Genomic DNA, 12270 nt, shown 5'->3' with positions numbered 1-12270 from the left:
GGTTATGTAATTTTCAAAATAAGCATGACACCATAGTCATAAAGTGTTATATAAAACTACTATGAATAAATCTCCTCAAACTGATTTTTATTTCATCAAATCTTCATCTGTATGTAACCTAAAAGTGAATTAGAACATTGCTGAGAGTGGGGGAAAGAGTAAGTTCAATGTGCTTTTTAAAAAGATCCTGCTTAAGACCATCAGTTCTTTAATTTCATCGCCTAGCTAATTAGCAAGTATTTTATTTTTGTTTGTTTTCCTTAGGGAAAAAAAAGAAAATGATGTTTTTAACATAGATCTAAGACGGGATGATACATAATATTCACTTTGCCTTGTAAATGTAAAAATGAGTTTTAAAATATAAGAGGGAGGAGTGCTAGGTCTCTATCTCTTTGTCATTGCTCACTTTGGAAAAAACTAATTAATTTCAAAGAAATTTTAGAATATTAGAACTTTTGAGGGTCTCTACTGAAAAAAATTGGCAACGGCTAATCTTTATTCACTTTCACCTCTGCAGTTTGATTTAGATTCCATTTGGACATTTATCTTTGGAGTGCCTGCCTCCAGTGGAACTGTGGTCTCTTCTATCCATAACGTATGCACAGAAGCTGCTTTTTTATTATTGGGGATGCTCCGCAGCATGCTGAATTCAGTAAGTTCCTGAGATACTGATACCTGTCGGTAGTTCTTCCTGCCTGTGATATTTTTTAAAATAGAAGAATCCTTTGCTGTCATAACTCTTTATTTACTATGTGGTCTCTGGAACCTCAGCCTCTGTGTTTTGTTATCTTTAGTGTAAGGAAAGACCATGCAGTTGTTAAGATCCTGAGCTCGGGAGCTAGGTTCAGAATCCCTACTCTGGTACTTCAGACATACTAACCTCATGTGCGTCAGTTTCCTTATGTATAAAATGCTGGTAATAATAGAATTTATCTCTTAGGACTCTTGTGAGGATGTATGAGTTAGTATATACACAAAGCACTTACAAGAGTGCCTGGTGTAGAGTAAGCACTTCATAAGTGTTAACTGATGCTGTTAGCGCTATAAAATACATATTTCAATGTATAAGTGTATATAACGAATATATATTGTACTGAATGTCATTGCAATATGTTGTTTGAATTTTTAAAATCACTCTCATTTAGAGATTTAAAATGTTATCAGTGCAAGTTTTATTTTGTATTTGTTTTTATGTTTTCTATTCTAATTATTTCTAACTTAGATATGAAAAATTGAAAGAGTAAATGACAAAATGTATGTTCCTACCTTTCTTACAGGAATACCGTGAATAATGATTTAATTTGTTTACACGATTTAGGATCACATTGTAAGAGGAATTATTAACCAGACTCTTTGGATTACAAGTACCTGATAAATCTGATTTTAGTCAAAACTATTCTTATGCCATCTAAGAAAAGAACGTTACTATTAAATGTGTTAATTTAGAATGCTTTGGGATTCTTGTTTTGGTTTTTATTCATAAACAATTATAAAAATCTAAGCTGAAAAAGAAGCCACTCTCTGGGGAAGTATCAGAAGATAAGCATTGTTGAAATATATTCTTTTTTTGTTACTCTTTTATCATCATCATCACTGTTATTGTTGTAAGGCTTTTAAGGAAAAACAACTCCTATGTGTCTACTTTATTCAATATTCTACTACAACGCTACTTTACTTCTGACACTTCTGGTCACCAAGTATGTGGAAGGTTTCACCACACCAGCTGGGTGTTCAACAGTTCAATTCAGTTCTGACACTATCTACTGGGAGGTAGCATCGGGTACCACAGGTTAAGGGCTCAGTCTCACAAGATACCCCTCCCCCCCACCAACCCTGCCCCACTTCAAATGCCAGTCACAAGTCCAGGTTGTTACCTGTGTTTCTGACTCACCAGTTATAAATTTCAGGTTCCCGTGACTGAGGAAAACATTTTACCTCCTAGATTACCAGTTTATTATAAAAGGACGTATCTCAGGAACAACCAGCTGGAAGAGGTGCATAGGGCAAGGTGGGAAGGGACACGGAGCCTCCATGCCCTCTCCGTCCTGCTACTCTCCCAGCACCTCCACGTGTTCATCAGTCCAGAAGCTTTCTGAACCCCATGTTTTTTATTTTTATGGCACCTTGATTACACAGGCATGATTAATTAAATCATTGGTCACTGGTGACTGAGCCTGGTCTCCAGCCCCTCTTCGTCCCTGGGGGCTGTGGGGAACAGGTTCAGTTAACTTCCAGCCTTCTAGTGCCATGGTTGGTTCCCCTGGCAAGACAGCCCATCAACATAAACTCAAGTGTGGTGGAAAGCAGCTTGTTATGATTAACAAAAAGACACATTTATGGCTCTTTTATCACTTAGGAAATGCCAAGGGTTTTAGGATCTCTGTGCCTGAAATGGAACAAAGACTAAATATATATTTCTTATTATGAATCACAATATCACAGTTGCATAATGGTTAAGAGCACTGTTCTCATTTTTTATATGACAGTAGGAGGCTCAGAAAGGTCAAGTAACTTCCTCATTTTTTTTTTTTTTTTTTTTCGGTACGTGGGCCTCTCACTGTTGTGGCCTCTCCCGTTGCGGAGCACAGGCTCCGGACGCGCAGGCTCAGCGGCCATGGCTCACAGGCCCAGCTGCTCCGCGGCATGTGGGATCTTCCCGGACCGGGGCACGAACCCGTGTCCCCTGCATCGGCAGGCGGACTCTCAACCACTGCGCCACCAGGGAAGCCCAACTTCCCCATTTTTATCTTAATCCTAACTCTCTGGCGTGATGGAGGATGGGGCAACTTTGATGGGAATAGAGCCACTACTGGCTCCAACCATACTCATGTTGATAACGATGAATAATCAAAACCATTGACTCTAGTTACTGAGCTGTGAGTACTGAAATGAATAGAAAAATATCCTGTCAGTTTCTAGGGGTATCACCTTTGTTTTAGCTTATTTCTAGATTTGTTGGCCTGTGTGTTTGCTCCTGTGTGTAGTTTACAAGAGTTCTGGACCATCAATTTATCCGGTTTTAGAAGAGTAGTGAGTAACTTTTAGTAGTGTCAGTTTTTCTAACATGTTGTTTCCTCTCTTGTCCCCATGACAGCCTTGGCAGTCAGAAGAAGAGGGATCTTGGCTCCGGGAATATCCTGTGACCCTGATGCAGTTCTTTAGATACTTGTATCACAATGTCCCAGACCTGGCCTCCATGTGGATGAGCCCCGACTTCCTGTGTGCATTAGCAGCCACGGTCTTCCCCTTCAACATTCGCCCTTACTCAGAGATGGTAGGAAAGGGGGAGGAAAATATCAAAACTGGAATTAGTCTGCTCCAATGGTTAGCAGATTTTTTTGGCCAATCTTTTAAGCTTCTCACCAAGTTACAGTTTCATAACTTTCTGCTTCATCTCTTACATCACTATCTGGTATCTGGCTCCCCACACGCTCCTTCTGCTTTCCCTTGAAATAACAGTGAATTCTACTTCCTGTTTTCATTTACCATATTCTTGTAAGTCCCTCATTAGTGAATTCCATCTTCATGCAGTTGTTGATCCATTTCTTCTTATATTTAATGATAGCTGTATAGTTGTGAAATCAGGTTACAGAACTCTAGTCAGACCAAATTTATTTCCACTTCATTTATCTCAGGAATTAGGCATCTCCTGCATTTAGTCTTTGCAAATTAATTACAGGATTGATTGTCTTTATAAGAAATGACATGTATGTTTGTCCCTTCTGTTCAACTTTTTCTATTTTGTTCAATGGTTATTTTTCATATTTTGCACTAAAGAGAAAGTTATTAGACTGTAATCATACGTAGTATAAATACTTCTTTTGTCCTTTAAAATGAACCCAAAAGACAGTTGTTCTTCCATAGAACTTCAGAATTTCATGATGTTTTGTCTTACTTCTACCACTTACTCAAGAGGCTGGAATAAGGTATCTTCTTCATACTAATTTTTCTTCATGTATAATGGTGAAATACTCGTTCTAAAATTATGGCGATTTTTAGGAAAAAAGCAAGTATAGCACATAACCTTAACACCATGGCTTGTTTGTAATTTTAGAATCCACATTTTTGGTAAAAAAAGATTTTAGTAATATTTCGATGTATTTTCCTTGTCGGCATCTTGTAATCTGTCTTCTAATCCTTCTTTCTTTTTCTGTTGGCTCAAACTTGGTACTAGTTTTGTATTGCTTACTTATTTGGGTTTTTTTTTTTTTTTTTAACCTACAAAAATGGGTCAGCCCTTGGGTGCAATCATTATGCCAGATCTTTATCTGAAAGTCTATAACACTTGACTTCTCAGTAGGTATGTTTTAAATAAGCAAATATAGTCATTCTCATTTTATTATTTCATTTATTTCAAGTTAAGTTATCCACAATAGAGATAAAATTCAACATAAAGCAGTTATATGGTTAGTGGCCAGTGAGTAGTTTAATATTAGAAAGAGCATGTGTTGAGTAATCGTGACATATGGTGCCCGATTACCACCCTGAAAAGAGAAAACAAGTAAAGCAAAGTGAACGATGTAATGCACTGAATAGCTTAATAGGAGGGAAACACTGAACAAAAATACTGTTGCTGCTACAATTTGGTGGAAGTAAAAATATCAAATGAAATCGAATGTGACTAGGATATATTTCCACTTGATTTTACTAGGTGACTGATCTTGATGATGAAGTTGGATCTCCAGCAGAAGAGTTTAAAGCCTTTGCAGCAGACACAGGGATGAACAGAAGCCAATCAGAGTACTGCAACGTGGGTGTCAAGACATACCTGACCAATCACCCTGCTAAAAAGTTCGTTTTTGACTTCATGCGGGTCTTAATAATAGACAACCTCTGTCTTACCCCTGCCAGCAAGCAGACTCCACTAATTGATCTTTTGTTGGAGGTAAAGACAAAGAAATGCATTTACATCTCTTTCAATTTGTTTTTATAATGAGAGCGTTAATAACCAAGCAAGTTTTATGCCACATACCTTTCAGATTTCTAATTCTTTTGGGTTGTAAAGGCAGAACATATCATGAGCTATGGGAATTTTTTATCACAAATGTGCTAATATACACCCTATCAATTTGTTTCTCTTCTTTCTATTCCTCTTGGTATGTCCTTAATTTAGTCCTTTATCACCCTTACCCTGGATAGACCAGGAATTGACAAACGTTTTCTGTAAAGGGCCAAATAGTAAATATTTTCAGCTTTGTGGGCTGTACAGTCTCTCACAACTACTTCACTCTGCCATTAATGAGAAAGCAGCCACAGACAATACATAAATGAGTGAGCGTGGCCGTGTTCCAGTACAACTTTATGTACAGTAACAACTATAGGCTGAATTTGGCCCATGGACCTTAGTGTTACAGCTCCTTCCCTAGTCATTTACAGCAGCATTGTCTCCTTAGCTTATAACTTCCTACTTCAGTCCCTCTTATTTATCACTTCCAGTATTATTGCTTTTAGTGTCCTGTGGGGCTTAAGGTGTGGTGCATTGCACATAATAGGTGCTCAATATGCACTTACTGAATTTTCCCCAAGGCAGCAAACTTGTAGGTTGTTTGGTATCTGAGCTCAGGCTCCTATAACAAAATACCATAGACTGGGTGGCTTCAGTAGCAGACAGTCATTTCTCACAGTTCTGGAGACTGAGAAGTCTGACGTCAGGATGCCAGCTTGGTCAGGTTGTGGTGAGGGCCCTCTTCCTGGCTTGCAGATGGCTGCCTTGCTCTCACATGGCAGAGAAAGACCTCATGTGGTTATTCCTCTTCTTATAAGGGCATGAATCCCCTCATGTGGACTCCCCATGACCTCATCTAAACCTAATTACCTCCAGAAAGCTCCACCTCTCTAATATCATCACATTGAGGGTTAGGGCTTAATTTATGAATTTTGCGGGGGGACACAAACATTTAGTCCATTGCACTTGCTAATTCTCCTGATAAGTGATAAGAACTAGCTGATGCATCAGAAAACAAACCCTAAAGTGGTCACACTGCTGGCTCTAGAAATTGACCATCCCTGAAAACCAAATGTTCACCTAGAAAAATCTCAAGAAAAAATAGAAGATCATTGAAGGGGATCTAATATATAATTAGTTGCCTATACATTCATTCTTTTGGCCAATTCATATAAATAGGGTCAAGCAGTACATGCCAGAGCTCTGAAAATAATGTTTTATGAAAGATTCAATCAGTGTAAAAGACTAACTGCTTCTCTCTGTGAGGAGCTTTCCACATGCCGCCCTCAGCAGTTTGACAACTGAACCTGCACTTTCTCTGCTCCCTCTAGTGGCGAAAACAGTTAACTTTTTATTTGAAACCTTAAAATCCCAGCAAATGTTTTATCTTATTCATGTGAAAATACCTGTTTGATCAATTAAAAGAAATCAGTGTAATTTAGGTACCAGTCACGCTAAGCACTTTAAAGCATTTTTTAATTTATTTATTATTTATTTATATATCTTTGGCCGCTTTGGGTCTTCGTTGCTGCGTGCGGGCTTTCTCTAGTTGCGGCGAGCGGGGGCTACTCTTCGTTGTGGTGAGCGGGCTTCTCATTGCAGTGGCTTCTCTTGCTGCAGAGCACGGGCTCTAGGCACGTGGGCTTCAGTAGTTGCAGCACTCGGGCTCAGTAGTTGTGGCTCACGGGCTCTAGATAGAGCGCAGGCTCAGTAGTTGTGGCGCACAGGCTTAGCTGCTCTGCGGCATGTGGGATCTTCCTGGACCAGGGCTCAAACCCGTGTCCCCTGCATCGGCAGGCAGATTCTTAACCACTGCGCCACCAGGGAGGTCCTATGCAAAGCGTGTTAACCGGGACCACAGTGTTCAATATTGGCAGAAAAATAATTGATTTCATCAAGAATTCATCTGGTAGAATTTAAAAGCCTGCCTGGTGGAGCTTGTCCTCTTTGGAAACTTTAAGAAGAGAGATGGCTAGTGTTTTAGTGCATGGGGTAAGAATTTGAAGCATTCTGTGCAAAATAAAATGGTTTTCAGAAAATAACAGGATAAAGTTAAGAATAGGTGTGTGTAAGAAAGCATAACTGAGCCAAAAAATAAAATACACATATGTAGAGGAAATGGGGTAAGTGTATGTATTCAGTAATAACAGTCTTGTAGGAATCCTAATAGCTAATTAACTAGCAACGGGTAAATTGTATAATTGTCTTTTATTTTGGTTTTCTGTATTTTTCAGTAAGGAAAGTTTGATATGACATGTATTAACCTTGAGATAACATTCTCATTATTGTGGACACTAACTTGCCCTGAAGTGGAATTGTATCTGATTGCATTAGGGAGTCAGGGGTGGTAGTATTTTAGGAAGAACCAGGGAGTGTCAAGATTGAATTTCCCAAATAGATTATCAACTCTTTAAAGTTAGGGACCAACTTTCATGTGTCCTTTTGTCTCTCACAAAGTTAGCTCAGTGCCTTGGTGTGTTCTTTAAGTTTTTTTGAATTATTTAACTATAACTATATCCCTGGCAGTTCCCAAACAGGAAGATATGATACCATCTAATAAGAAAGAGATAAATTTGCTTTTAAAAATCAGTGCTTTGAGGAACTTCAAATCTAATACACAAACACAGAATACACATACAAAAAATATTTAGTGGAAATGCTGTTGCATTCCATGTCTTCCCATGGTGTAAAATAATAAATTACAAGCATATGATTCTGAATGTTACAATTATGAAGTCTATCTCTGAAGAAAGTCAACAGAAGAACTATCCTATATATTTACCATTTACCTACGTGAAGGAAGGTGTTTGAACCAACTGATTTTTGGGCTGATATGCTCAAGCCAGGCCATTTTCAGTCTTATGATTGTTGGGATGTCATCGTAAGAGTGTCTACTTACTTGATTGTATCTATAAAAGAATGTGTGAAGTTATCTTTATTAGCAGTCTATAAAAATAAAAGCTTCCCATTCATATAGACTGGCTTGAGTGTGAGTCAGGCCAAATACAAGGGAAGCAGTGTGGTGTCATAGAAGGACCTGGTTTGAATTCTGGCCCTGTGGTTTATTATGTAAACATTTTATTCTCACTGAGCTAAATTCATCCTCTAGAGAATGATGTTATATACTATCTCCCCTGCATGATTTTTGTGACAGTTAAATATATATAAATCACCCAGCAAAACTATTTTGAGAAATTAAACATGTGCTGCTTATAGCTGTGTAACCTTGGCCCAGCTTAGTTCTCTTCACCCCTTACAGTTTGCCCATCTTTAAGATAGCATAAAAATAGAACCTGTCTCTGAGGACTGTTGTGAGAATTAAGTAAGGTATAAGATTCATAACACAGTGCCTGGCACGTAAGACCTGCTCAAAAATCAAATGGCCTGTGGTGGCTTATACAATCACCAGCGTCCTCTGCTGTCACCACCAGGCATCTAATGAAAGGCCAAATGAATTTGCTGCATGTGGCCACGGAAGGAAAGTACCTGAGAACAGATCAAAAAGTACTTGTATATACCTGAAGGAAAGAAATATGATGAAACAAAGGAGGCTGATTTGGAGTGTGTGCCTGTCTGAGGAGTTCGCTGCTTTCTGCTCCCGCCATCTTCTAAAAGACCTCCCCGTTCCCATCAGAGTGCAGCGCCCCCTGCAGAGCAATAAACAAACCAAAAGAAGTGGCAAAAGTGGGCAAAGAGAGTGCTATGAAATAACTGAGAGAAGAGAAGCCAGTCAGGCTTCTGCAGTCAGAAGGACAGAGCACAAACCCCTCTTCCTTGAAGGCTTTTCCTGTTACGGAGCACTAAAGGCCTCCCCCGCAGAGCCAGAGGGCTCTCAGCCACGGGCAGCACACATGCCCACGACGACTCTGCATGGTGTTCCCAGGCCTCAAAAAGGACGCTTTGAGTCTTTGAAGACTCGTGTTGTTGACTGGCTTCACTGTCTTCTCTGGGAAGACAGATCTCACAGGCAGAGCAGAGCATAGGGCTCACCCTCTCTTCCTTCTGCCCTGAATTCATCCTGGTTGTCTGGTGGGCCAACCAGGTTTATCTAAAAAAATGGAGAGCTTGTGGCTGAATTGCTCTTGTTGTGCATTTGTTAACTTCAGTATGGAGATTTTTAGTAGGGCTGGAAGAGTATGGAATGGCAGGTGAAGTGCTGAACTTTGGCGTCAAAGAAACTGACGTTTGAAACCTAGTTGTGACTTGACCAAGTGACTTGACCTCTCAAAGCCTCAATTACCTTATCTCTAAAGTGGAGATGATAGTATCTACTTCAAAAGGATATTGTGCACAATGAGATAAGGTACATAAAACTAAGCACTGTGTAGTTACATAATTGTAGTCCAGTGAATTGTTTTAAAAAAAGAAAAAAACACCCAAGAAAACTATGCATGCACTCATAAAGTCTTAAGTCCGTTAAAAGTTAGGCTACTATGAGTATCATCAAGAACATTTGAACTTGGCAGTTAGAGCCAATAACAGAGTTAATTCTGGGTCATGATCATTCATGAAACAGTTTCAGTGAGAGGAATCAGAGGATTAAATACGCCTGTTGGTGACTGAGCCAGCCTTAAATCCTTATAGAATACAAAAGAATACTTTCTAATTAAGTAAAAATAACTATTGTTGACAGATCAAACTACTTCTCTATGTTCTATGTTCCCTGTTTTACATACTCCAAAACTTTGTCTAATTAAGATTTTGTAAACCCTACTCATTATTACTTATCCCATTAGCCACATTGAGTTGATTATAATCCTGAATGAGTATTGCCATCCTCAGGGGTATTTAAATCCTCTTGTGAGTGGAGAGCCTTACTCCTTCGTAAATTTTGATCACTCAAGCTGTTTGAAAATGGTCTCTTATCTGATTGCAGGGTAGTCCTCAGACCTATCAATCTGTCTTGTCACTTAACCACTTGAAGGTCCTCGCTTTCCTTCCGTTAACAGGGGTGGGGTCTTGATGTACTGTCAGCATGAGGAATAGGCAGGCCTTGGCCCCAACTCTTCTGCTGACCATTGTATTAGTCTGTTCTACACAGGAAAATGTATTAAGATTATAAACAGGGACTTCCTTGGTGTCTCAGTCATTAAGAATCCGTCTGCCAATGCAGGGGACACGGGTTCGAGCCCTGGTCCGGGAAGATCCCACATGCCGCGGAGCAGCTAAGCCTGTGCACCACAACTACTGAGCCTGCGCTCTAGAGCCTGCTAGCCACAACTACTGAGCCTGTGCTCTAGGGCCCACGAGCCACAACTACTGAGCCTGTGTGCCACAACTACTGAGCCTGCTCTCTAGAGCCCACAAGCCACAACTACTGAGCCTGTGTGCCATTACTGAGCCTGTGTGCCACAACTACTGAAGCGTGCACACCTAGAGCCCGTGCTCTGCAACAAGAGAAGCCACTGCAATTAGAAGCCCGCACACCATAACTAGAGAAAGCCCACGCGCAGCAATGAAGACCCAACGCAGTCAAAAATAAATCAATAAATAAATTTTCTAAAAAAAGATTATAAACAACATGTCATGACCTTCACTTTTTCCCAAATTATTCTAATGCCAAACCAAACTCCTAAGAACTAATATTCTTTTAACTGTTGCTACGCCCATGTTTTTCATTTTAAAACAAAATATGTTTTATCAGAAAAACAGAGAAACGTTCATTACAACTTTGGTTGGTTTTTGAATCCTTAGAATAATATCTTTGATCTGAATATAGGATTCCAATTTTAACTGCTTTTTTAAAATCTTCACCAGCACCACTTTGAAAATCAGAATAGAAAGAAGTGGGTTTTTCCCCAGTGGAACAGATTTTAACTTTAAATGCATAAAGCAGAACAGTGTTCTATAGCCCACTTTTGCGGCATGGTCATAAACATAGTCCTGGACCTGTCTGTGCGAGAAGAAATAGATTCTTTAACTTCACTTGCAAAGCATCAGTACTCTGCTTGTAACTACAACATCCAGATCTCTTTTTAAGAAACAAATTTATGTCAGTTTATTGAATCGTTCAATATCCAGCTCCTATCCAAAGCCAGCTAACATGACTGGCATTTGAGAAGAATGACAAAAAGATCTTTCCTACCTTTCATCCCTGTGTTCCCAGTGCTTTACCACCTCTCAGGCTAGAGACTTGAAAGTTATGCACCTGGATCAGACCACCCTAATTACCAAAAGAACTGCCATCAGAGAACTATAGTTTAACTTTGTGCCCTAAACTTTTATTCAAGATAATTTTAAAAATCGTCTTTGTACTGTATAAAACCATTATCAAAGGTACAACCTACAGGGCTGTTCATTGTCCTCTTTATAAAAACCCACAGGGAACATTCTTCTCAGAACAATCTTAGGAAAACATCTTTGCTGACTATATAGTATGCTTCCTTTTTTATAGATAATTAAAGGCTTTGTAAGTCATATTATTATTTTTTCTCCTTCTTGACCCTAGGAAGCTCAAAGCAAAATTGTGTGCTTAATTGATTTTTTTGATATAAATACTTGCCTCCCCATTGACTTTACCTTCTTGGTTACTAGACTCCTGAGCTTTTGTGTTTGTTTAAATGGCTTTATGATTTATTTTATCTGTATCTCATTAGAAACTGCCAGATCTCTTTTGGAAGTGAGGTAGATGGATAATAGATATCAAATATTTATTAAATACTTAAAATGTTTAGAATACTGCTTTTGGAGGAAAGGATTCAAAAGAAGGTATTGTTTCACCTTTGCTTCTATTTGTTTTTTAATCTATGGTCAGAAAAATAAGAGAGTATAAGCATATATACCATCTCTTGTGACATATTCTACTACTTACCAGTAGTTTTTTTTAATATAACTATGGTTGATGAGCCTTACCTTTGTTTACTGGGTTCTGTTTCTAATTCTAAATTTTATTGATTAGGCTTCCCCTGAAAGATCGACAAGAACTCAGCAAAAAGAATTTCAGACTTATATTTTGGATAGTGTGATGGACCATTTGCTTGCAGCTGATGTTTTATTGGGTAATATCATGTTTTATTTTCACTCTGTTAAAAGTACCTATAATCACTTCCCTTCTCTATCTAAACCCCAAGTATACCACTTTTTTAACTTCATCTTTTTCCTTCTTTTCTGTGCATTTTCCCCTTATTGGTATTTTCCTATAATGAGGAAAAGGCCCATCTATCTCCTTCCTTTGAACCTGGGATAAAGGATCAACAACAGGGAGTACTTAAGCTGCTTGTCCACGTTCATATGCTCAGAGGTGGCAGGAAGAGGACAAGGAAAGAGAAAAAGTGTTTTTAAAACCATATTATGTGAACAGTATATTTTTATGAATTATCTAATAC

The 12270-nt window shown here is 38.8% G+C and overlaps 1 protein-coding gene across 4 annotated transcripts in view; it reads left to right on the top strand.

Moving 5' to 3' along the window:
* WDFY3 (WD repeat and FYVE domain containing 3) overlaps positions 1-12270 on the top strand; it is a 262639-nt gene that overhangs the window by 180154 nt on the left and 70215 nt on the right. For all 4 annotated transcript variants that reach the window (XM_030847029.3, XM_060299607.2, XM_030847033.3 and 1 more), the window contains 4 exons: positions 518-652; positions 3095-3274; positions 4652-4885; positions 11844-11943. In XM_030847029.3, coding sequence (XP_030702889.1) covers positions 518-652; positions 3095-3274; positions 4652-4885; positions 11844-11943 — 649 coding nt within the window. The remainder of the gene's footprint in view (positions 1-517; positions 653-3094; positions 3275-4651; positions 4886-11843; positions 11944-12270) is intronic.

The sequence above is a fragment of the Globicephala melas genome, chromosome 5 (genome assembly GCF_963455315.2).
Source record: "Globicephala melas chromosome 5, mGloMel1.2, whole genome shotgun sequence".
In the NCBI taxonomy this organism is placed as follows: Eukaryota; Metazoa; Chordata; class Mammalia; order Artiodactyla; family Delphinidae; genus Globicephala; species Globicephala melas.
This window is presented reverse-complemented; position numbering and strand designations above follow the sequence as displayed.